We start from the raw sequence: 26,689 nt of genomic DNA, 5'->3' as shown, positions 1-26,689 counted from the left end.
ACATTTTCCCTCCACAGGAAGCCGAAACCCCACGTAGTGTTCTTGAAGAGATTGGACTGACATAACTCTCCTCCCTTGTTGATGACTCCTTGTGGCATTTCACACACTGTAGATGGTCACTGCCTTCATGTCCATGTTAGCTAATGGTGTAAGATGACGTCTTATCAGTATTAACTGTTGTGCTAAGCTGCTTCATTCAGGCCTACACAATTTTTTTTTTAAAGGGAACTTTGGTTAACCATAACTTAGGAGACATAAACATGAATTTGAGTGATACAGAAAAAGAAAGGTACCTGGATACCTTAAGTGTTACAGGTCTGTTTCTCTTAATCTGATTATATCTATGAAAATGACAATCAGGCAATATACATTTATTAAACACTGTCTTTGGCAAAGGAAACTTATGAAACCAAAGACCAGTACACTTCAGTTTATATGAGAATAAAGGGAATTGGCATCACATATCAAATGAATAAAAATCTAACTCTTACGTTGAAACTTTAAAAAACCAAATTATACCAAAGACCCTTACTGGAAACTACATACCTGGAAACAAAGGGAAAACATGACTAAATTGGAATTATGTTTACACTAAAAATTATTTCTTTGGCATTCCAAAGGTGGGATGAACACAGATTGACTATTTCATAATAGCATGTTATTTTTAAGGCTAAGTAATTGACTCCTGAGATAAATTTTTGGTGGTAATCATTTAGCCCTTTCACCGGATTGTTTTTGATGTCCCCAAATGGAAATGTTGATTTACCAGGAAATCTTCATGACAGTCTTAACAGAAAATGAGTTCCTCGCTTCACAAAGCATATTGCCTAAGTCGTTTAAAGCACTAACATTCCCTCTGGGGTGCTTGTTGCAGCCAAATTTACTTCGCTCACCCTTATCGCTTCCCTCCACTTAGAAGTGCTGCAAACTTTAGGGGCAGCTTCCTGCCCTTCCATAGCATTCTCTAGTTATGGGAAATCTTAATAGAAATAAAAACATATTTCATATAAAAGTGAGAGCTGAGTGAGGTCGAATGGCATTAGTGGGCCCTATATTTTTAAAAGCTGCATCAATATCACTTTTATACATATTCCATAGGTAAACATCCTCACAGTTTACACTTTCATTTGTATCTGCTGGGCTGGATTAAGCTTTGTTGTGATTGTGACCAATATTCAGGCCACGTGTGCACTGTCTTATCCCATTGCCAATTAGTTGTAATAAATGTTCAATGTACACCACTGTAGTGTGTTTTTATCTCTTTCCAAAAGCTTGTCAAACTATGGAGAGCTGCTAACAGAAGAATTTTAACTTTTTTTTTCTCAGTAAAATGTTGAAAATTCACTTCCATTTGAATGTGGTGGTTGTTAAAAGCACACACATACTTCAAGTCTATTAAAAAATAACGTGGATTCCATGCTACTGAGAGCTTATCTACACATTTATTTTCAATCAATAAATGCTGCTTTTAAAACCTGATGCACTTGACTTTTCTAGTCTTTCTGAATGAGCAACTGGACTGCAGGTAATCAAAGGTATTCCAAATCGCGTGGATCCCCCCATGAACTGGAGGTGGCAGCACACTCACCGAACGGGCTGACTTTGCCACCTAGTGTCTCATCAGCAAATCCAAGCTTAGTTAAGGGACCTCCTATGGACTACAGATCAGAAATGTTACAAAACTCAAATGATATCTAAGACGAGGGAACAACTACCATGAAATTAAGTTGCTAGTCTGCTGGAAGAAAAGGAGAGTTGCAGCTTTAAAGAGCTTCCAACACACTGAAAACAAGCCTATGGCCTGCGGGCAATGTAGTTGGAATGTTTGAAGCATAAGTAGTCACCAGGTTATAAGTTTAAAAAACATTAATAAATTTAAGCTTGAGATGGACATTTGTCAGGATAATGAACCAGTCAGTGGTTTAAAAATTGCTGCTTCTCTTCCCTCCATAGCACACGCACTGCCCATTAATACTTGTGAAAGTCACCAACATCTCATAATAACCTTGAGCACAAGCTGGTGTTTATCCTCCATGACATTCCCCCCTCTGCGATCTACTAGACTATTCAACTTTGAGTAACTTGGCTGTCCTTAGGGAAGTATTGAAAAATATTGAATTTAGTGATAATTATTTAGCATTAGTGAATCCTGTAGATAATTACAGAAAATTTTTGGTCATTTTAGGGCATTGAAAGCTGGAACAAATCAATTTTTAAAATGTATTCTGGACCACATACTTCCTTTTATAGACTACTGATGAAAGGATTCATTTCAACAGAGATCACTCAGAAGTCCCAAGTCTTGAAATTTCTATTCCTTTTCTGTTACCTTCACTATTTTGTGTGTACTTAAATCTCTATTTCCAAATCTCCAAGTCGCCAAATTCCATATACTCTGAAATTCAAGATCCCTAAGGAGGTTAAGGAGGAAAGGAGGTTAATAAGGAAATTAAAAATTAATGAGGAAGCATGGCAGCATTTTTTATGCTCTGAAATCTAAGAACAATATTTTATCTTAAGCATTTTAAGTAGAATGTTCTCTAACCACTTTACCAGAATTGCTGTAACCCTAGGCATACTCAGTGGCAATGACCTGTATATAAAGAACTCTCCATTACACTATAAAAAAGAACACCCTATGGGAAACCTCTAGCCAAGGAAGGACTGGAAATGTGGGGTAGGAGGGAGGGGAAAAATCGACTACCCTTTAGTTCTTTAAAACTGAGAGGCTGAATTTTACCATAAAAAAAGGTATTCAGCTATTGTATGTAGAAAAACCCAGTAGATTACTAATAAAGGACAAACAACCAAATTTAATGGCCACTAAATGTAGAAAACTCTTTGAGTTCACCAATGGATGCAAAAAGTTAAAACACACAAAATTTCCCAAATTAGCAAAGAGAAAAGTGATGTGGGGTGTAGGAATAGCAACATTTATTACCAACAATGGTTTTATAGCTTTTCTCAAGGGCAATTTGGAAATACTTCAGTATTTATATGTCTTGATGTAATTTGTGTTCGGGAAATATAATCAGAGTTGTATGAAAGTAAGGAAAATGCACCACAGGATTGTTTGTTTACAGCACAGGATTCTTTAATAGAGTTAAAATAAGTTAAAATCCAACAGGAGGGATATAGTTGAATAAATTGATAGATCCACACTATTCAGTGAGTAAAAATAACATTAAGAATAGGGTTTGAAGAAAATATGACAATATTTTGTGTGAGAAAAAGCATATTCAACTGCAGACATTTCTAAAAAAATGGTTACACACCCATAGGAAAAGAAAAAAGACTAAAGTAATTCTCCAGTGTTAAGTGATTTATTTTTTTTTATTTATTTTATTTTATTTTATTTTTTTTTAGTGAGAGAGTGGAAGGGAGGGAGAACAAGAGGGAGAGAAATATTTATGTGAGAGAGAAACATCGATCAGTTGTCTCTAGCACGTCCCCAACTGGAACTGGGCCCACAACCCAGGCATGTGCCCTGATCGGGAATTGAACTGGCGATCTTTCAGTTTGCAGCACACCCAACTAACTGAGCCACCCCAGCCAGGGCTTAACCGCTTATCTGTTAGGTTTAGAATTACAATATTCATGTTTATACATTTCAGCTTTTCTAAAAGGAAGCATATAAATTACCAAAGAATAAGTATTTTTAAGATTTGCAGATGACATAGGGTTCTCTGCCAGACTTGCTAACCCATTGAAATTCAGAGCCCTTATGCAGCAGCCGTAATAAATAGGATATGTAATCATTTGAAAACAAAATCGGTTTATTTGGATTTGGGACTATGAATAGTTCTGTCTCTGCTACCTGACCTCCTCCGGCCACGGCTCCTGGACCTAGTGGGGCTGGGGCTCCGGCTCCGGCTCCGGGTCCGACTCCGGCTCCGGCGGCTCCTGCTCTGGCTGCCCCGGCCCCGGCTGCGGTCCCTTTTTCTTTCTCTACTCCGTGAACTGTGCCTTTCATGACTTTTTGCCGTGTGTTTGTGAGATTTCTTCTCCCTGTGGCTGCTTCTCCTTTTCCTCTCAGCTTCCCCGTTCCTTTTGTAGGAACGGGGTGGACTGGGGCTTCTCCTCCTCCTGGGCCTGCCATAGTACTCGTCATGGTGGCCCATCCGCTCTCTCCTCTCTGAGTTCTTGCCGAAGGAAGAGCCAGACCGATCTGGAGACAGGTAGATGTCCCTATTAGCTTCCCAAAATTCATTGTTGGGATTTCTGAACACGTGAAGAAAGTTGCAGTGCTTTCCTCTTGGGCATTGTTGTATTTCAAATAAACCTGCAAGGGCACAGTGAGGAGACAGCATTTATGGCTGGCATTTTATCCTTCTTGGAAAGTACATTTCTCATGTTGGGTGTGACAGAACTATTTTCTTCCGTGTATTATTTAAAAGGGGCTCACACAAATCGATGTCACAGTTTCGGTTCCCAGAATTTCAAATATATTCAAGTGCTCTAACAAATGGCACTGCGAAAAGTAACAAATCAGAAGTCTGAATTAGCCAGCATATCCTGCTCGGCTGCTGGAGTACAGTGTGCAGGGCCACCGAACAAGTGGTGACCACAGTGCTTTCTAGGGGTTCACCTTCCATTCACTGACAATGTAAACCCCGAATTAACTCCTTAAGAAGAAGAAGATGGCAAACACTAGCTTAATGCTTTCAAATGTACCAAGTGCGGTTAATAGGAAAGATTCTTGTCAAAAGTGAAATCTATTTGAACTCAGAGATCCTCTTGGGGCTTTCAAACTTTCTTTGTAAAAGCAGTACATTCTCCAAATGTGTAAAACAGTTAAAAGTGAAATACCTCCATATCACACATTACATACAAAAGCAAAGTCAGAATGGATCACAGTCCTAAATGTAAGACACGAAACTATAAAATTGTAAAACAAACACACAAGTAAAATCTTCGTGACACTGGGCTAAGCAATGGGTTGTTAGATATGACAGCAAAAGCACAAGGAAAAAACAGAAAAAATAGATAAATGGGATTTCAACAAAAAAAACTTGTGCTTCAAAGGACTCCATGAAAGTGAAACAACAACCCACATAATGGGAGAAAATATTGACCAATCATATCTGTGGTAAGGGACTTGTCTGTAGACGAAATCATGGACTCATGATACAACTCAATCATAAAAAGATATATAACCTAATTAAAAATGGACAAAGGGTCTGAATAGACATCTCTCCAAAGAAGATACACAAATGGCCAATAACAAGGACATGGAAAAATGCTCAACATCATTAGTAACTAGGAAAAATAACCAAGCTGTTATTTTGAAGAAAGACAAGTGAAACAGCCTCCTGCTTTGGGGGAGTCAGTCACACTGAGAAGCACCTCGCTGAAATCATACTGGATTGCCAGGAACTGACCAAAGTAACTGCCTTTATAAAGAAAACAGTTCTTGGGGACTTCTTTCAGTCCCCAAGCCTTTCAACTTAAGCTATACTTGTTCTTTTGGTTTTCCAAAGCAAGGGAGTCCAAGATCTATCCTTTTTTCTCTTGAATAAATGGTTTTTAAGTGACAGCATCCATTAAGACCAGGTTGCCAAAGATTCAAACTTTCTAAATTATAGATTTTGAAATAAGACATGTTAAGCAGGCAAGTGTAAAGCAAAACAAAGGGTCAGAGACGTGCTCCCTTAAGGCCTGGATAGCTCCGTGTGTTTGCTAACAAACAGGTAGCTCAGCAATACAATTTGGCTGAGCCCATCCAATACAAATCAGACAAGAGCGAGGCTGTCCAAACTGCTGGCTATTCAAGGAACTGACTCATTTCCTGATTCGGGGCCACCGTCGATGAGTCAGTCTGACTAAATGTACCCTCACCACATCCTACAGTTCGAATCAACCTATTGCACCAAAGCGTGTATTTCAAGTAAGACAGGCGAGGTTATAGGTGATGTTTTAGGCGGCAGAGATGGCCAAAGAGTCATCAGGGATAAAGACGGGGAAAACAACGTAACTCAAGTGAAGGGAGCAAACAAACAGCAAAAAAGCTCTGAAGCCGTGGCACGGGACGGTGGCTTCCCATGGACACGACTTCCCAGGCTTCCTGAAGTGTCAGATACACAGCCCAGGGCTGAGAATGAGAAGACCTAATTCAGCTCCAACTCTGCCACCAACACACTGTGACCACAATCATCTCACGCATAAACAGACCCCGAGGTCCGTCACAGATCTAAAATGCGATGTCCTTTACATAATGATATTGGTTCAGCCGCTGCGTGCGGTCAAAGCTATGCTTCACCCCTTTAAAAGATTGGGTTTTTTTTTTTTCCCACTAAGAATGTCCTTTTATATAAGTGTAGAACAACTAGGGGGAAATCGTCATGTATTTTACCACAAATTGCCATTTTCCACCGGGTCACCGGGCAGAATTCGCACTGAAGCTGTCGTCCTGCATACCATCGTCCATTGAACAGAGAAAGGGCTGCTTGGCATTCCTCTTCCCTTCAAACCACAAATTAAAGGACGCACTTTATAGTAACATTCTATTATGTATATTAATCCTGTTGTTAATTAACCCTTTTATTAGTTGATTGTAGGATCACCAATCTCACTGTTTGTACTACTGAAAGGGTACTCGTTAAAACCTTCCAGTTCCTGAAGCTCACAATTTATCAAGGAACTCATTTTACTAACCCTCTGAGAGGTTCTGACGCCTGGAAATTGGCTTGAGTCAAAGCTTCTTAAATCAAGAGACTGGACCATTAAAAATGCATAAGCATTTTCCATTGTCACAGCCCATTGTGTCTCAGCTAAGATTGCTGTTCTTATTACAAGAGTTAATTTAACCCATTAGCCATAGCACAGCCCAGGCAAAAGGCAAAACAAGCAGAAATGATACACTAACTGCACACTAAGATTACTTGGGGCTTCAATTCCCAACTTATACTCTTGATTTATACTTTTCTGTTGTCTATTCTAGTTATCCCTTTCAGTTTGTATTTTAATTATTAAAACTATCTGAAGTAAAAAAATGACATTTATAAAAGATTCAAAACTATGTACTTATACAAAGAATGAAATCCAAATCTATTATTTTCAAATCCCTTGATATTTCTATATCAGCGCTTAATATTGACATTTTTAAAAATACCATGCATAGGAAAGTTATAAATGCAGTGGAAACAGTTGCAGACCTCAGCATAATCACAACACTGCACCGTGACAAAATGTGACATTTATGTTCAGAATACTTACGACTGGTACTGAACATACACATTGCCCCTCAGATGAGGTTCCAAGTTGCAGCTGACCTAAGGAGCAATGAAGAATTCCATCGTTACACAAAACCCACAAACACTAAGGAAAGGAAGCCCTTCAGTCACCAAATGCACTTTGTTCAGGTGGATACTACCAAAAGTAGTAACCAAGTGTCAATTGAAGAGTCCAAATTCGAGGTATTATGCCACTCTCACGTCTAGTTAAGGTATACGTCAGCACACAGCAGTAGCGCAGACCCCAATGATCTTATCTCTGTTCATCCACATCCTTCTCTTCCCCAGGGATAGGAAATGTTTCACATACGCGTAAGAATGCAGAGAACAGAAGCCAGCCCATCCACACACCAGCCAGACTTAACACTACCCGCCTTCCTCTTTGACGGAAAATGTTTACGTATGTAAAACATTAAAGACCCAGTTGAAGCTCTTCCACCTTACACTCCCTCCTCCATCAGGTACATGAGCACGGTATCCCGAGGCTGGGTGTATCCTTCACACTCCAAACATAAATACACACACCACACACACAAGGATCTACAGCCGCCCCCACGCACAGGTATAAAATAGACACACACATACAACATACACATGTCTACTATGTATATATGGGTATACACATTTTTATGTGTACATTTGCCAAGAAACGTGTATATATATTGACAATGTATAGCATTGCTTTGTACATTTTCAAGTTTTATGTATATAGTACTTATTGCACATTCTTTTTTCAAGATGTAATCCCATAAACTTAAGGACTCATTTTAACCACTGTACACTGGATATATCAAATTATCAAATTAATTTGTCTGCTCCTCCTCTAATGACACATATTCAAGGTGCTTCCAATTTTTCATCAGCAAGCAGCGCAGCGGCCAGCACTCTGCAGCCCGTGTCTGTGGGTGTGCAGGCTTGGCCAGTGTGCATGCCCACAAGCAGCGTGCGGATCTGTGCGCCCGCGACTCCTCTGGGTACTGACGAACTCCGGGCCTCTGAAGTGGTTTCACTAACTCGCACATCCTTGCCCTTTCTTGGTATTAGGAGAATTTAAAAAATTTTCCCCTGATAGGTGTGAATAATCTCTCATTTCAATACGCACTGTTCCTATTACTAGCTAGGTTGAACACTTGATTATGGCCTCCAACAATGACACATCTGACTTGGTTTTATGAAACGGTACAAAAAGGTCCTCCAATATTCATAGCATTGTTTAGCTTTTATTTTCAAAATAAATGTTTAATTTTACAAATTTGTTCCAGCGTATTTGTATTAGAGCATCCCAAAATAGGCCGAATCCATAAGGACCAACAAGTTGATACCTTGGGAGGCCACATCAGCCGTGCCAGGGACCTTGGAGATCACTTAAGCCAGTGGTTCCCAAGACCCTGTTATTAATTTTCCATGATGAATGTGAAGTTTTGGAAATTCTCCTAAACATACAGCTTTCCATTTATAATTGCCAATGTGGTTAGCATGAGCTTGGCTGATAGAATTCTAAACAAAATAAAAAAGAATACACCATGGTTGGTAGGTGGCCTGCTGCAGCCAATGATGTGATTTCCTCTAGTGGGTCTGAAGCTCTGAAAGTGGCTCCAGCACTAAGCCCGCGGAGCAGTATAATGTCGGGACCTTGCAAGGGAAACCACTGATGTTGTCCAATCTCTTCACTTCAGGGATGAGGAAAAGGGACAGAGAGGTCAGGTGGCCTGTTCCAGAATGCATACACAACAGAAATAAAAGGCAAAGGGGAAAGAAATTTTTTCAAGATTATTAAAAAACCTTGAAGTCGGTGGAAAGAATCATAACCTTGAATTTCATGAGTGTTGCTGGTTAGCAGTTGTTCTGCTCTTGGCTGCTCCAACTGTCATTTCCAATGAGCAGGAAAATAAACAGCTCTATTCCTATCTTTTGCCAAAGTATGGGACATTTTCTCTGCCCTCACATAAAATAATCATTCCGGATTGGATCTGATCAAATCACAAAGTAGGAGGCTTCACTGCGGGAGGATTCAACTGCTGAGTCCCATGGGCAGCGGTTAGTGCATCTGACTTTACTCTTGCCTCAAGGAATGTGTCAGAATGGTTCTGTGCAATCTGAACGCCTCTTTTTCATCCCATGTGCTGAACCGAAATGTAACTCTGGGAATACTGTGTTCAGTATTAAAATGATCCAGTGAATAAAAACAACGTAAAAAAGGGAATCAAGATCCACGTTCTAGGATAGCTCCAGAAGAAAGAACATGCCCCTGGGGTGGCACCTTCACCGTAATGCAACAATGTGACAACAAACTTGATGAGTGGAGTGGTTCACATTGTGTACACTGTGGCTCTAGGTGAGACCCACTACAGACAGTGGGAGGGAAGGAGGGAGGGAAGCAGGGAGGGAGGCAGGAAGGGAGAGGGAGGGAGGGAGGGAGGCAGGCAGGGAGGGAGAGAGGGCACTGTCCATCATAGGTGGCCTCTAACTAACTGGATGCTGGGACGGCTGTCTGTAGGGATCTTCTGCAGAGAATTCACTGGCGGGAAGAGGTGGACCACAAAGGTACCAAAGAGATCAAAGAGCCTTTCCCATCTAGTCCTTGGCACCCAGGAGCTTTCATCCTCGTACATGTTAAGTAGTGCCTCTGCCCAGAGAAGGAAGTTACATTCGCTGAGTGGCTGGGTGGCCGACACCAGGCCAGGCACTGTGCCATCGCACATGCCCCCCCTAGATGGAGAGCCCTCGCTCCCCCGTCCCGACAGGTACTTCAGTAGGGACTGAACCCATCCCCTTCAGGCACACTGTGCATGCTCACCTTGAACTGGATCACCTTCCCCACGTTCTTGAACTCGGGGAGCACGTCCTCGTAGAAGTCCAGGAACTGCTGGTAGGTCTCCTCTTCGCTGTACTCCAGGCTGGCGTCGGGGTCGTAGTCATCCCTTCTGCACTGCTCCATTCCAAACGTTGTGAACATGCTCCTAATGAGGAGCGTGGGGCTCGATGTGGGGAAATTGTGTTTACGTGAACACCTGCACAGGGAGCAAAAGTTTACATTCAGTAGCCCAGTAGTTACACGTCACACACAAAGACCTTGCTTTACAGTTGGAGAGAGAGCCCTGGCTGGTGTGGCTCAGTGGATTGAGTGCTGGCCTGTGAACCAAAGGGTCGCTGTCAGGGCACATGCCTGGGATGCGGGCCAGGTCCTCAGTAGGGGGCACGAGAGAGGCGACCACACATCAATGTTTCCCTCTCTCCTTCCCTTCCCCTCTCTCTAAAAATAAATATTAAAACAAATAAATCTGGAGATACAGACTCAAGTAACTTGACAGTTTCCACTTAACTGTTAATAAAACCCATTTGGACATGAAATTTCAACACTTAAGGAAACTGTTCTAAGACTGACCAATATATGTCATTAAAATGGGAATTTGGAAATTATTTGTGAAGTTCATTTGCCATTCAGATACCTTATGAAGGACTGAGGAGGAAGGTGAAAATAACACAATCGTGCTTCCATATAGTCTTCAACTCACCTGATGCTTAGAGAATAGGGCAATCTAAGTTCCAGCTAACAGAGTATTTCAACCTCATACATGTATAGCATTTCATAGTTTTCATGGCATTTTTACCTCTCTGACCCTTGCAACCTGTTAGGACAGTTGGGGTTGGGCCAGACTTGCCCCCGCTTTGCGAACAAGGAAGCAGAGGCCTAGAGAAGCACACTTACCCAACTCACACGGCTGGTAGGCAAGAGAGGATCCAAAAGGCCTGAGTTAACCTACAGTCTCCTAAGGCCTGTTCATGATTATGGTGTGGTAAACGTAATGAATTTTTATTTCATTGAAGGCTAACCATTATGAAGAACAATTTTCATAGTGTAAAATGGACCAAGCCATACCTGAGTAATTTTTTAAAAAATCTTTTATATGAGTTTATTTTCTGATTTACTCCTTCTCCTAAAAGAAAATGAGGTGGGGAGAATGGAGTTCAAGATTCCAAATCATCAAAATTTTCCTGATTAGGTTTCTAGTTTAAAAATTGATACAGAAAAACATTTTAGAAAAAAAATCCCCAGAACTTAGGGATTAAAAAAAAAACATTGAAGAACTAGGCATGTGTTGGAGAAAATAATGGCCCTGAAATGATGAAACAGTTACCTCCTCCTCACTTTTCATGTCTGTAATATATATGCATACACCCAGTGAGTAACTGCACACAGAATGCCCTGCACTCACTGTGCCCAGCTCGGAACTGTGCCATCAGTGTTCACTAATGTGAAATTGTCTTTTTTCCAAAGGACCTCCTACACTACTCAGTTAGGGACCTTTTGATGAGATCCACCTTCCCAAGTAGAGTTGCTGACAGCGCAGAGCGAGGATTCAACCTGGCTGACAGTGTTCGCAGTGAATCAGAATTTTACAAGTACGAAGCACAGGCGGAATTAAAGAAGAAACCAAGTTAACAAGGTTAACATTCTGCTCACGGGCTTATTACATCTGAATGAACTTGACTGTAGTTCCCAGGGTGTTAAAAGAGTATTTGTAAGTTCCGAAACAGAGCCAAAGTCCCCGTCTAGGGCAAAATCCCCCGGCCTGGAGAGAGGCCATACGGTGAGAGTATATTCAGGGCCAGCCCTATAGCTCCTACTGAGAAGCCCGCTGAGACAAGCGAGAGTTGAGACGGCGGTCTAATGCTGTGGTACCAAGCCTGTGCGATTCTGAGAATCACGCAGGGAAAACTGAGATTTCTCAGTTCCTGCCCCAAACTGTCTGTTCAGACCTCAAAGAATGGGAGGCCCACGTTTTCAAAGTAACTCCCCACCTGGTCCTGAAGGTCAGCCATGTTTGAGAACTCCTTGTTTAGGAGATGCTATTTATCTGTGATTACCCAGATATTCAAATCAAGTAAGACTGCCACAAAATCACCGACTTAAACATCACCTTACCACCCCAAGGACAGGCAATAAATGGTGCGGGGCTCCAAACGCCCCCTCAGGTAAAGCTAACTGACTGCACTTCTTTTTCTATTTTTTGAGGGAACGCATCAGGTTCCCCCACCCTTGTCCTCACATAGATAGTGCAGTTAGGGTCAATCACTTATTAAAGGTCTTCTGTAAGAAATTCTCATGAGAATTACATTTGAAAGTTAACAAAACATTCATCAAAGTTATTGTTCACCTTCCTACTCAGTGTCTTTATAGAGTTATCTCATGGGAGAAACATTTAGAATCCGATACCGGGAAAATCTCTGGCTTTCCAGAGATGCCGCTGCTTCTTCCTTTTCGGTAAGAACTATACAGCTCATCGTCTGCCTGGGATGTATTCAAATCCAGGGCCAAATGTGCTGCACATTCACAACCCGCTTTCCCCTCCTTTCCTTGATTTTGATTTGTTTTACTTTAATAAACTTACTGCAGGAGACTGGGAGTTTTCTTGAAATCGCTTCTGGAAATATGTAAGGTATAAATGACTACTCCAATAAATAAGTTTTACCTTTCATCAGAAAGTATAGTCTTTGAAGAGAAAAAAATATCAGCTCCCCTCAAAGCTGTGACTCCAAAAAAAATATCAGCTTCAGAAAGGTTCTAGAATTGAACTGTACTACTGGCAAAAACAAAACCACCAAAGAAATGCTTAAGCTAGGGACGTGTTCGTGTAATGACGTGGCAGACCGCAACAGAAAAGCAGTTACGTGACCTGGAGCAGGACCCTGCAGCTCCCCGTAAAAGGGGCACAGGGTTTCTGTCTGAAGGGACGGGGCTAGATTTTGTAACTGCTACTTTCATTGAATTTGATTTCACAGCACAACACAATGAAAATATCCAAGTCACTCCTTTTTTTTTTGATAGTTGTGATGGTGAAATTGCACAGGCCTATCAACATATTCAGGAATGTTCACAAACTAATCTGGCCACTATCAGTACTTCCTTGAAACAACTCTCGGGGTGACTTTTGAGAGCCCGACAGCCATTCCCTTTTCTGCAAATCGGCACTGTCAAGTGATTTCCCGAAACCGTTTAGGATATCTCCCTTTCCGTCTTATGCCCAACAGAAGGAGGATCCAGAATCACATGACAACAAGTCTTAAAATTCAAGGACACATTAGAGATTATATCATCAATGCGGAAGCCCGCGAACGCAATCTGGTTCAACCACCCACACAAATGTGAACTCAGATTGAGTCTCTATTGTCTTTCAAAGGTGATTTCACTGTACATTTTTTCCTTGGTGGGGAAGTGTTTTACATCAGTTGTTACTATTTCTCAATGAAAATGACCATACATCTGGAAAACACCTGTAAAAGTATAAAGGGAAATAAAGTTTCATTAGTTCCCAGTTCCTCAAGAGGAAGCTTTCACTGTTGACCAGATTCTGTAAATGGTTTCACAGACCTTCTGGGAATATATAATCCTACTGTAAAATATAAAAGGAGTCCTGACTGGCTGGTGTGGCTCAGTGGATTGAGTGCCAGCCTGCGAACCAAAGTCAGGACACATGCCTGGGATGCGGCCGCGTCCCCAGTAGGGGGCACTCGAGAGGCAACCACGCACTGATGTAAAATATAAAAGGAGTTACACACCTTACACTGGGGACTCTCAATCCTGCGACACATTAGAAATACCTGAGGGCATTTCAACTAAGGCTGCCCAAGTCTCAGAGACTCTGATTTACTCAATGTGAGGTAGGACATAATTTTCCTAAAGCTTTCTAGATTATTCTAATGCACATCCAGGGTTGAGGACCACTGTTCTTAAAAAATATAAAATAGTATTAAGGTGTAAATTTAAAAAGAAGAAAAAGAGAAGGTTTGTATTTTCAAAGAAGAAAATGAACTTACAGCATGGATAATTGTATGAGTAAGATAAACACAAGAGACAACATACAGTTTTTCTGAATACGTATTAAATTGCCTATTCATATCTGTTTTTGGAATTAAAAGGACACTAAGATGTGATTAGATCTTTTCTTTTGCAGAATGTGCACTAATAATTAGGTTTTGCCTCGGATGGATTCATTCACCATTATGAATTATTTACCTAATTTGAGTTATTCATTCACAAACAGGCCAAATTATAAAAATCACCATTGCCTGGCACATAGTTGGTACAAATAAATATTTGCTAAATGAATGAAGACCTCAACACTTCGTTTTCCACATGAATGTCTTGTGGAAACACTGATGCGACAGAAGCCGGGAATGAGTGTCTCAGAGAGCAAGGGCAATGAAAACAAAGACCACTCTGAGAGTGCTTGCCGCTTGCAGGACGCTGTTCTACCTGCTTCCCTGCACTCACTCACTCATCTCTGCCACGCAACCCCCTTACAAGGGGCTACTATTTTTAATCCTCATTTTGAAGATGAGGGAACAAAGGCCCAGAGAGCTTAAGTAACTTTTCGAAAGTGACAGCCACTAGAGCCAGTTTTTGAACCTGGCGTCTGTTCCTGAGTTGGAGCCGACTGAGAATAAATCAGCATACTTTTCCTCCGCTCGCTTGGATCCTGCCTTTCACAGCTACCCCTTCAGGCATGCCAATTTTTTAAAGCCCCTTTTGCGCACAGTGTTTGCCATTCAAAAAATAAAGCCAGGCTGCTCCAGTCCCTTGAAATAGTTGATTTCCTTATCCAAGTCGTCTCACATGAACTAATGCAAGCACAGGGAGAAAACAAAAAGCAAAAGGTCTTCATAAAGCTTGGAAAGAACGCAAAGGAAGCCCTCCCTCTCCCGAAACTGGCTGCGGGTGAGAGGTGCATGGGGAGCAGAGGACGGAAAGATGGGGATGTGGAGAAGCAGCAAGAACACAGCAGACGCCTGACTCTGAACACCTCAAATTCAAGTCCGAGTCACCCCCCAATACAGAACTCAAACGCCTCAACATTTTGATGCACTTAATTCTGCCATGATAAAGCAAATTAGTTACCTGTCTCCAAATCTGCAAGCTCCCGTTTTACTGTAGAATGGACAGTTAGCTCGATCTTTCTCCATTATTCTTAACTCTGTGGGTGGTTCTGGGTTTTGCCATGTGGCAGCATTTTCCAACTGTTGAAAATAAACATGACTTTACTGGTGGTGTAAAGATCCACGAAGAATTAAATATTTAAAATGTATTCCAATATTTTGGTCAAAAATGAAGACTTAAAAATAAAAATTCTTTTAACAACATACACACTTAAGTTGTAACATGCAATTGAGACTTTATAAACAATGGTGCTGAGACACTTGGCTTCCAGTCATTGACCATTATCAGGCATCACTATGGCAACCAGGAGCGGTCACGAAGGTTTCCCTTCGTCCATCCACTCGGAAAACGGTTGAAAGACTTGTAGAGAAGCACCATTGAGAGAAATCAAGGTTACTCTGAAGCAGGTTAGACAGATCATTGTGGGCGAAGAGTCTGTGCTATTGCTCATCTGTACATTAAGGACTACAACCAAGTACAGCCCACAGTGGTAATTCGATACCATTTGCTTTTGTTCATCGATAAGTTTTGTGGTTCTTGTCACATAAACCAAAGAGCCGCAAAAGCAATTCCGGGTATTTCAGACATGATCTAAACAGTCAACTGCAAAATTAACATCGCTGGAAGTATTATTTTTAAAGAAATGCTCATCAGTCTCAAATTCTTAACGAAAGGTTATGGAAATACCTCATTCTCAGCCCGCTCCAGCATCTTCTGTACAGCCTCCTACAAATGGTGCAAACACAGGACTTATGAAAACCTGGAAGTCAGGTAAGGCACATCTGGTTCCTCTGGTTAAGAATCTCGTGTGTAACAATTTTTAACAACCCACACATACAAAAAGCTTCAGCTTCTAATTTGCTTTCTAAAACATGTATCTTCTGAAAAGATTTCAAAGGATATACATTTCAATTTTTATTCTAATAGGACATCTAATGGCTCAGAATGTAACATACTGAAAATATCATCTTATAATAGTACCAGTCATATTTAGTATACTTGAGCACATATATCATGTTCTAGTTTTTGAGGTGAGGTATTATGAATATTATAAAACACAATGCTAGCCGTGCCCTCAGTGGATTGGGCATTGTCCCATAAAGCAAAATGTTGCCGGTTTGATTCCCGGTCAGGGCCCGTGCCTGAGTTGAGGGCCAGGTCCCTGGTTGGGGGTGTACAAGGGGCAACCAATCAATGTTTCTCTTGCACATCAATATTTCTCTCCCTCTCTTTCTCCCTCCCTTCCTGTCTCTCAGAAAATAAATGTTTTAAAAAATAAATAAAAGACAATGTTAGTGGAAACACCATAAAGATTTAACAGATGCTAAAATATCACATGAGCGATAGTAGTGAGGATCATGGAAAATCTCAAACCTTTCAATAAGGCAAAGGAAGTCCTGCCATCAGCCAGTAGATGTGGTCTCACAGGCATTTAAACAAGTTTTGAAACTATAGTCAAAAGACTTCTCTTCCCTAGCCCCTTAAAGTATTACATAAAAGACTCGTCTGTCTAGCTGCTTACCTCATACCTCTCCCTGGTCACGTAAGGGTCCTCAGTAACTTAAATGCTCAAATGAAAACTCCACTTCTTCCCTACTTCTCACCCCTCTGAATGCCCCATTTCAGTTCAATCTAAAAACCTATGAGTACATGACTTGAACTCCCCTCTCTTTCCTTCCCCTGCCTGTACATTCAGTTCACCAGCTAGACTCCGGTTAACTCTGCCTCAATACGCCCCAAATCCGTGTACTTCTCTATATTAAGCAATACTCTCACCCAAACCACCGCCATGCCGTATCTGGAAGAGCTGCCTTCTCAATGGTCACCTATTTCCTTTCTTGCCTCCTTCATCATCACTCCCCATGCCCCACCCAATCCCCCTTCTTCATAAAAAAGTCAGAATTATCTGTTAAAGGTAAAGATATGAGTTACATGAAGTCAGACCCTGCTTAAAAACCCTTCGATAGCTTCCCATTACATTTAGCATATAGAATCCACAATTCTCTTTCCAATTCAGGAAGCCTTACATGATCTGGCCCTGCCTGCCCTCCTGACATCCTCCCCTGCCACTCTCTTCTTTGGTCTCTAGGATTAAGGCACCACGACCTTCTTTCAGGCCAATGGTCAGGCCTCTTCCCTCTGTCTAGATCCCTTTTTCTCCCTGAGATCTCTGCACTCAGGGGTCAGCGCACATATCAGCTCCTCGGAGAAGTCTTCCTTGACCAGGCAATGTAAAGAAGTACTTCCGTACCCCAGTCGCTCTATCACATGACTCTCTGCTTTATTTCTTTATAGCACTTAATGTGGTCTTGGAGCACATAAATGAGATTTGTTCGCTTACTTACCATCTGGCTCTCCCCTGTAGAAAACTAACTCAATAAGAGCAGGGACTGTATTTTTTGATGATTTATCTCTACTCACTAGAGAATCATCTAGCACACAGAGGAAAACAGATTGGATATCCCTTTATACATGCTTAGAATCTACTTCATTTTATCCGCTTCTCCTTAATGTCTCATCAGACTTCCTTTGAAACAAAAGCCTTAGCTTTTTTGAAAAGAAGCTTTAGCTTTTTTTAAAAAAAATATTTTATTTATTTATTTTTAGAGAGCAGAAGGGAGGGAGAAAGAGAGGGAGAGAAACATCAATGTGTGGCTGACTCTCATGCACCCCGCACTGGGGACCTGGCCCACAACCCAGGCATGTGCCCTGACTGGGAATCAAACCAGTGACCCTTTGGTTTGCAGGCCAGTGCTCAATCCACTGAGCCACATCAGTTAGGGCAGAAGCCTTAGCTTTTACCTAATGCCAGAAAGACCTCAATTGAAGAACATTCTATTGCTAAAATGGGAATTAATTACTTTCTATTAAAAAATGACAAGCTCCAAACAACTGTCATGCCCCTACAAGCTAGCGTAGTCTTGCCTTGTATGGAAGGCAGTGCTCAAATAACAGTGTCTAAAAACTTGCACTAGCATTAACTGATAGTCTAAGACACAAAAAACAAATATCAGAGGCCGCATCTACCCCGTCATGACCAAAAGGTAAATAAATGCATTTTTCCCCATGATAAAATGATTAGCTATCCAATTTCATGCTATTCAAACTCAGCAATATAAAGAAAAGATACATCCTGACAAATGAGTCAAGGAAAGATGGGCTGTGATATCTCTGAAATAAATACACTGTTAAGGAACAGCAACAAAATATACCAAATCAATCTTTAAAAAGAATCCTGAAGATACAGGAGATATGTACATACAACCTTAGAGATTTTTTTAAATGAGCAACTATGCATTAGCTACAATTGTGTTACAGCCCAAATTGGAAAGGAAGTCAGGATTTAATAACCCAAAACTTTCCCAATTCCTCAATATGAGAGTTCCTGATTTCTTTCAATGAACTAATTCTTGCTGACATGCCATAAGGAGTTAACTCTCATAAATTAAATAAACGTTGAAACTATACAAAATATTATTCTCTAAGTCAACCCATAGACAACAGAACCTCAGAAAAACACCATTTGCTCTAGAGTGGTACACAGTGTAAAGCAGCAGCCAGCTGTCTGTTTTTGTAAATAAAACAATAAAGTTTTATTGGAACACAGCCACAACCATTCATTTATAGATAATCTATCACACTGGCAGAGCTGAGTGTTTGTGCCAGAGACCGTATAGACCATAAAGCCCAAAACGTTTATGCTCTGGCCCTTTACAGAAACAGTTTGCCAGTCCTTGGTATAAAGGGTAGGATGAGTAAAGCCGAAGAAAAGCCTTAATTTAAGGTCTACCACCGCACAGGTGAAAACAAGAGCACCAAAAGGAAACTCTAGGAAACTCTAGTGCATACTTTACCAAAAACTCGACTCTTTCTAGATTAAAAAAACAAACAAACAGCCCAAGCCCTGCTAAGCCTAAAGCTTATTCTTCAGTCCCATCACTCGCCACGTCTGCTCACTAAGAGGATACGCAGTGCGTTTATCCTCCCGTGACGGGAATCACCTCTCTTTCTCTCTTCTCCTGCAGCTTCTGCGCCTCCTCTTCTTTCTCTCTCCTCTGCTGTTCTTCCCATTCTTCCTTTAACTTTCTCTTCACGGGGCGGGAGGGAGGGGAGGAAGGAAAAACAATATTTTTTCAGACTCGTGTTTTAAAACATTTAACATACAGGATAAATACATGAACAACTTGAACAGCGTTGGTCAAATGGATGATACCCATTTTTTCAAGTTCAAGATATATAACTCTGAATGAGTTTTGGTGAACTAGTCAGTCACCTGGCTATCTGATTAATACTGTACCTCCTGTTCTTCCTGCCGTTTTCTAGCTGCCTCTTCCTTTTCCTTCTTTATTCTGAATTCTTCTTGTGCCTTCTGCTCCCGCAGCAGCCACTCCTCATGTAACTTTTGCCTATCAACGTGATAATGTATTCAAAGAGAAGAAATGGGCATTAATCTACAGATACACACATACACACAACAGTAAAAATGACATGTCTGGGAATGATTCAACTATCATGAAAAGACATATTCTAGAAAGTAGTTAAGTGGGAGTAAGAGGGTCAAAAGACATGAGTAGTGATCTTAGAAAAGCATTACATTTCAGTAACTATGTTCCTAAAGGGTAACAGCTGAAAATCTCTACTTCTACATTTCGTGTCTGTGACATCTTTTACACACAGCAATGACATGACAATTTTCCCCGTAGGTTGACCATAGTGATGTTTAGGTGCCAATAAAGTGAGTAATGAGTTTCGAAGCCACATCAGCTTTTCGCATTCAGAAATGATTACCCTTCCTATGTTTTAAAAGTGTCCATTACAAGACTGCAGCAGTAGGAAAAACTGGCATCTTCTGCCATAAACCTTTGGACTACTATTTATACACTTAAGAGACTTCCATGGTTTGCCTCAAGCACTGAAACTGCTGAAAGAAAAATAAAACCACATCATGATCTTGTCTTTCAACTAAAGAAAGCTACAGGTTTTAAGATAACAAGGAGTTACAACAATGTATCAGTAGGTGCCTAGTTTATTTTTTAAAATGACCAATTATAGAGTAATGTTATCTTAAAATGGTGTCTTGCACCTCTAGTATCACAAGTTTCTAATTTAAAGATGGGTTACATTTCAAAAGTTTACAGCCAATACATGTTTAGAACCTAGATTGCATTTTCTCACTGAACCTGGAAACAGAAATGATGTATAAGAAATTGTTCTGTATCTCTTTAACGACACTAGGGGTCAGATAAAGTTTTATGTCAAGCATGAGGACCTAACCACAATTTCAAACACTCTACAGGGAAAACATATTCCATTTCCAACTGCAGATTCTAGGAACACATCTTTTAGCCATGGCAGAGAGTGGCATATTGCAAATATCAAAAGTCATACATGAATTTCTGACTAGCAGGGAGTCGGTGCCCCCAACCCTCACATTGTTCAAGGGTCAACTGTGTACCTATAATCTATAAAAATCTATAATAAGAACCAGGATTATCACAGCACCTCCTATCTGCTAACAGTATGTTAAGCACTATGTACTTACCATCTCATCCAACTGCCCTGAATCTATGAGGTAGGTACTATAGTTGACTTATTTCCATATTTACAGCAAGAAAATTGAAGCTTAGACAGATTAAGCAACTTGAACACAGCTAGTAAGTAGCAGGGCTGGCACTGGAATCCACTCCCATGTTCCCAATCGCTATTACATTTTTTTTCTTTTTGGCATTTTGATCATTTCACCTATTTATGTGTTTAGATAGATAAATTAATTATAAGAAGCAACATTTCCAGTGAACACACTGAATAGCCAGAGAATGTCTATAAAGTTTTTTCTCCTTTTAAAAATTTTTTAGATTTTATTGTGGCAAAATATACATACCACAAAATTTATCATTGTAACCATTTTTAAGTGTACAAGTGAGTAGTATTAAGCACATTCCCATCACTGTGCTTAAGTTAAAAATAAAAATACTCAGAGAAAAAACAGAATATTTTGTTATCTTGGGATGGGGGAGACCTTTATAAGTCAGGTACCAAGGCCAGATACCATGATGAAAGTTGACAACATTAAAATCAAATTATGGTACTTATTGCTGTAAGCCAAGTTAGGAGTGAGGACAAATGAGAAAAAAATAAACACCACACATATGACAGATAAAGAATTAATATCCCGCCCTGGCTGGCGTAGCTCAATGGATTGAGCGTGGGCTGGGAACCAAAGTGTCCCAGGTTCGATTCCCAGCCAGGGTACATGCCTGGGTTGCAGGCCATAACCCGCAGCAACCGCACATTGATGTTTCTCTCTCTCTCTCTCTCTCTCTCTCTCTCTCCCCCTCCCTTCCCTCTCTAAAAATAAATAAAAATAAAAAAAAAAAGAATTCATAGTATAGTTCTATCCTTTAAAAAAATATCCCTAATCAAGTAATAACATTGCTACAACAAACTTAAAAAAATATCTCAAGAGAATGATGCAAGACTGAAGCAATCTACAAATAGGTTAAGAAAATATATAGAGATATTCAACTGTGCTAATTAAGAAAGAAATGCACATTTGAAACTTGTGACTATAGGAGTCTATAAAATTGATAATACCTAGTGTGAGTGAAGGTATAGGAAAATGGGCACCCTGATTCACTACTGGAAGGGCTGCAGACTGCCAACTGGGATGCCCTTCCTACCTGCCCATCTACACTGTATGTGTATTTATCCTTTGATCCCAACCATTGCATTTCCAGGCACTTTCCTAAGGAAATAATAGGACAATTACCAAGGACAGATAATCATGGATAGTCAGTGCAACTTTGTATGTGATAGTAAAAAACCTGAATGTAAATCAATTAGTAACATTGTGTTACTTAATAGTAAATAATCTACATGTCCATTGGTAAACTATAAATTATGAATAAAGAATAAATTATGCTATATCTATACAATGGATACTATGTTGCCATTGAAATGTTTGAATTAAATCTGCATCAACACTGAAAGAAATGGCTTACATACTTAGCAAAAAAGCAATTCATAGAAAGATATGTATAAATATCATCCTATTGTATTAATATAGAAATATAGTACATCTACACTTTCTTTCTGACATTCTTAACAGTGACTATCTGAGTGTGTTGAATTCATGAAAGCTCTTTCACTTTTTACACCTCTTAATTATTTGGATTTTTTAAAAAAGATTTTATTTATTTATTTTTAGAGAAGGGAAGAAAGAGAGGGAGACAAACATCGATGTGTGGTTGCCTCTCACATGCTCCCTATTGGGGACCTGGCCTGCAACCCAGGCATGTGCCCTGACTGGGAATCGAACCGACAACCCTTTAGTTTGCAGGTTGGTACTCAATCCACTGAGCCATGCCAGCCAGGGCTATTTTGATTATTTTCATAAACACTTATAAATTAGTAAAATCAGTGAAAAATATTTCCATTAAAAACAAAAGACAACATCTAGTTTTATCCTGTCAGCTAGAGATTGAAATAGTTTATCCAGGGTATTTTATAAGACCTATTTGGAACAAGGTCTTACATAGAAGACCCATACTTATTAGTAGCGACATAATACTCAAATCAAATAACTGGCTTCACGAGAAGGGTTTCAGTCAGTGCTGACCTCTGTGTCTCCAACAGTTTCTCTTCTTGTTGTTGTTGTTCAATAATAGCTTCCTTCTCTTCTTCCTCCTTCTTCTGTGAGAGACCTGAGGGGGTTTAAATGATTTATTAAATGGAGTATTACAAAACCTTAGTCAATAATTCAGGAAAATATGTAGGTACACTTAGGGTACGATCCTGTTTTTAGTACTTTCTAATGAGGCTCCAACTGCCCAAATTGGGAACACTGTGAGCATCAAAAATGACAATATTGGTAGCTGATGACACATGTAACTAGATATGGAATCTCGCCAGTTTTACAACTTGCTGACAAGGCAGCTCATTTCAGGTTATTTTAAGTAGAACTGGGTGCTAAAGAGGCTACCTGTAATTGAGAGGCTCACATTCCAGAAGTTTCTACCAATTATTTGTCAATTTATTCTTATAGCAACTCTTTAGAATATCTGTATATTACACCCTTCGGGGTAATGTTTACTCGCCCAATATATGCTGCAATGAACAGCAGTGTTTGGTAGGCTACAGTATTCATGAATAACAATTTAGCAAAGAATTGGGAAGATGGAGTGGACAAAAGTAGGAGCAGTAGTCCAGAGACAAGTACTTAAATCTTAGATCTGCAATTAGCCATGTAATTCTGAACAAACCTGTGCCTTGCATCCTTCAACTGACTAAACTTCATGACCAAAGGACATGATACATCTGCCTCTCCACAAAGGTTCATTCCGAACACACTTTGTAAAGTCAAAGGGGAAAAAAAAATCAATGCAATACAAACAACAGTTACAGGATTTAAAAAGGAAGGAAAAAAGTATGAGCTTTTAAAAAAAGCATTAGAAGAAAACAGGTTAATGAACAAAGGTAGCTGAGAACTTTAAGGGGGTGAGGGGATCACTAAGAGAATCATTAAGTCCAACCTACCCTGTTTTTCTTTTTATCCCTGATGATGTTTCCTGCCTCTATTGGACCAGTTTTGAATGAATAAAGAAAAAGGAGATGCTAACAAAGGCTGCAGTTAAACACACTGCTCTTTCCATTCTAAATACTGTAAGAGTTGCCACTAAAATAACTACTAAGCAACTCCATTGGTAAATAAAACCTTTATGGCTATGTTTCTCAAGGCCTGAGAATCCCGGTTACTTGAGGCCATGGTCTGTGGTCTTCAAGAATTGTCAGGAAAACTGAATAAGGGGTTTTTTTTTTTATAATCGGGATGGCAATCACTATATCCCAGCACTCCAGGGTGATTTCAGTGCTTCTGCCCGCATTTATAACTACAATATAATTTTATAGCTAAGCTAGTACTACGAATTTCATTCTATTCAACACGCAGGCTTCATATATAAATATTAGATTGTGCCATGTGAAGGACAAGTGATCCCACGGCCAGTATAGATGACTGTTCCAAAATATTTGAACAGAAAATTTAAAAAGTCATAAATAACCTCAGGGCAATGGTAGTAGTAGCAGCATTTCAAACTCCAACGGTACCATATTCATGTTGTGAGCATCTGTCTCCTCTCATTTGTAACACTGAGTTATTGCAGGTTTGACTTTTACTGGGTATGTAATTTCACTTACTTTTGTAATTTGTAAATACATTGTTTCACAGTTAAAAGTTTCATAACTAGTTTTATGCTTATATATTTCAATAGTAACTTGAGTCTACAAAGGGTTTCATATTACTCAAGTTCGGAGAAACTTGCAAAATATCTAAAATCCTCAACTCCTGCTGGTTTTGCAAAGAAAAGTGTCCACCGAATACTTACTATGTGCAAGGGCTGTACTAGCTGCTGTAATTCATGAGGCCTGCACCTGTAACATTAGATACTTTATAAATAGTTACGTATAACCAGTGGGGGATGATTCACGATGCCTTTTTTCCCCCTCTTTAGTATTGTAACATTGTTCCCGACATGTGTCTAGCATCACTTTACTTCGGAGACAGTAGCCACTGCCATTCTTTATCAGATACAACACTTGGCGTACTTCTGACACTGGGCCAAGCTAGGATGGTAGTGCGGAGAGCAACTCCATACGCAGAAAACAGGATAAGGAGTCGCTTACCTGAGTCTCTCAATCGGGCAAGTTCCTGACGTCGTTTCTTTCGTTTCTCCTTCTTCAGGGCGGCCCTGTATTTTTTGTGGCTGGAAAAAGGAGACAAGCACACTCCAGCGTAAGTGACTGCACCTGCAGCGCTGCGCTCGGGTGCAAGGGAAGGAGATGTCGCTTTCGTGTTTTGATTACAAGACACGCATTTGCCATCCCTCGCCCTGCCAAGCCCCAACGGCAGGTCTTCTCCATCCGGACACCTGTTCCCCTCCTCGACTACCCGAGCCCATTGACGTTCAGGACAGTTCGCGCCTTGCCCCGGGAGGGGATGCAGCTGCCGCGGTGGCTCGCCTGGTTGGCCTAGCTCCCTCTTCCTTCCTGCCTTCACAGCCTCCATACCCAGGATCAACCTGCTCAGTCCCCTCTTCTGGCCTGCCCATCTCCCTCACCTCCATTTACCTCGGTTTCTCCGGAAGTATCAACGCTTCGGGCGCCGCCATCTTGCCAGCGCCACCACGCCCACAAGGGCTGCCGGAAAGGGCGGGGCTAAGAGAGAGACATTGACAGAGAGAGTGACAGGGAGACGCAGGAGGCGGGAGACAGAGAGCCAGCCAGCGAGCGTGCGGCCGCGCGCAGGCGCAGGTCCGCGCGGGCTCTCGAAGGGGCGAGGGAGAGTAAGTACTTCTCCCTAGGCAGACCCGAGACGCAAAGCCAGAGATTTCCGTGAGTGACTCGTCTTCTGAAATCCTGTACAGATAAATGTCTCCTTCTCAAAAATATCTACCCCTCCCTGGAAGTATTTCTTCCCTCCTAGCGCTTCCCCAGTACCTTAACCCTACCTCTCCCTACACTACAGTGGAACATCTGGTAGCCTGGAGGTTAAAGTCACACTCCTCCCTCTTATCGCCTCACCCATTAATGACACCTCACTCCACCTATAGCAGCTTGCCTTGCTCCCGAGTCTTGCTCCCCCCCCCCCCGGCTCTTCCCCCTGCCACGACTCCACCTATCAGCGTCTCAGACACAGCCCCAGACTCACCCCCTTTCATTCACACCTACCGGCTCTAGGATGAAGTCAACTCCTTGCCCTGGCTTTGTTACTCTCTGCTCCAAATCAAAATTACTGAGCTACCCAATTACTAAACTGCCACTGCTTCCCCTAGTGCCTCCTTGGAATCATTCAACAGGAGCTCAAACTTTGCCTAAAGCCTGGCCTTACACCCTCTTACAGAGCCACTTGGAGTAACACACCTGCAAATTGATCTTGTTCAGCTAGCTCAGTGCATCAGTGACTAGAGACTTAGGCTTTGGACTTGGATGGACTAGGAAACTCAAGCCTTGGCTCTCTGATTGAATAAATTCCTTAATGTCTAGTCCCCAGTTTTCTCATCTGTAAAAATCAAGATAGTAATAATACCTCCAAAGGTATGCTGCATGTTGGCAAAGTGCCTGGCAATAGCTACTGTCCCTGACACATTCGTTGTTATATCATCATCGTGAAAACTTCCTGACCCCCTCAAGAGTGAGTTGGGTATTCACCCTACCTGAGCTCCCAGCATAGGTATTTTACCTTTCATAACAATTATCACATTATATTGCACTTTGTTGCTTTCAAAAGTCTGCTTCTTGCACTATATCTTAAACTCTCTGAAGGTAGAGACTTCAAAGTTATATTCCCATACTAGAGAATGCCCTGAGTGGCACAGAATGTAGGCTGTGCAAATCACCAATTTTGCTATTTCCTGTGACCAGGACTTAGGCTGAGAATCACTGCCATTCTGAAAACATCTGTAACACTTATAAATTGCCCCAAACTTTCAGGTAATCACAATAAGAAAGAATGTCTTCTAGG

The 26,689-nt window shown here is 40.9% G+C and overlaps 2 protein-coding genes across 5 annotated transcripts in view; one reads left to right on the top strand and one right to left on the bottom strand.

Annotated features, from left to right (window-relative positions):
- Window positions 1–1,479, top strand: part of AP1S2 (adaptor related protein complex 1 subunit sigma 2) — a 28,365-nt gene extending 26,886 nt beyond the window's left edge. For 2 of the 3 annotated variants that reach the window (XM_028522403.2, XM_028522405.2), the window contains one exon: window positions 18–1,479. In XM_028522403.2, coding sequence (XP_028378204.1) covers window positions 18–65 — 48 coding nt within the window. In that variant the 3' untranslated portion in view covers window positions 66–1,479. The remainder of the gene's footprint in view (window positions 1–17) is intronic. The other variant, XR_004901008.1, reaches the window with a different exon arrangement.
- A 2,276-nt stretch (window positions 1,480–3,755) lies between these two features.
- Window positions 3,756–25,424, bottom strand: ZRSR2 (zinc finger CCCH-type, RNA binding motif and serine/arginine rich 2). 2 transcript variants are annotated; one of them, XM_028523220.2, is made up of 11 exons: window positions 25,297–25,424; window positions 24,853–24,932; window positions 22,790–22,874; window positions 19,469–19,577; window positions 19,173–19,259; window positions 15,859–15,897; window positions 15,133–15,251; window positions 10,030–10,243; window positions 7,216–7,271; window positions 6,353–6,462; window positions 3,756–4,282 (listed from the first exon to the last, which is right to left on the bottom strand). In XM_028523220.2, the coding sequence occupies exons 1-11, from the start codon at window positions 25,335–25,337 to the stop codon at window positions 3,777–3,779; spliced, it is 1,446 nt and encodes a 481-aa protein (XP_028379021.1). In that variant the 5' UTR covers window positions 25,338–25,424; the 3' UTR covers window positions 3,756–3,776. The 2 variants fall into 2 exon arrangements, with proteins under 2 accessions (XP_028379021.1, XP_035872548.1); XM_036016655.1 differs by lacking the exons at window positions 22,790–22,874; window positions 24,853–24,932; window positions 25,297–25,424 and having other exon boundaries at window positions 19,129–19,259; window positions 19,469–19,579.
- Between the last annotated feature and the right edge of the window lie 1,265 nt (window positions 25,425–26,689).

The sequence above is a fragment of the Phyllostomus discolor genome, chromosome X (assembly GCF_004126475.2).
Source record: "Phyllostomus discolor isolate MPI-MPIP mPhyDis1 chromosome X, mPhyDis1.pri.v3, whole genome shotgun sequence".
Taxonomy (NCBI): Eukaryota; Metazoa; Chordata; class Mammalia; order Chiroptera; family Phyllostomidae; genus Phyllostomus; species Phyllostomus discolor.
Note: the sequence above shows the minus strand (reverse complement) of the source record. Positions and strands in the feature narration are given on the sequence as shown.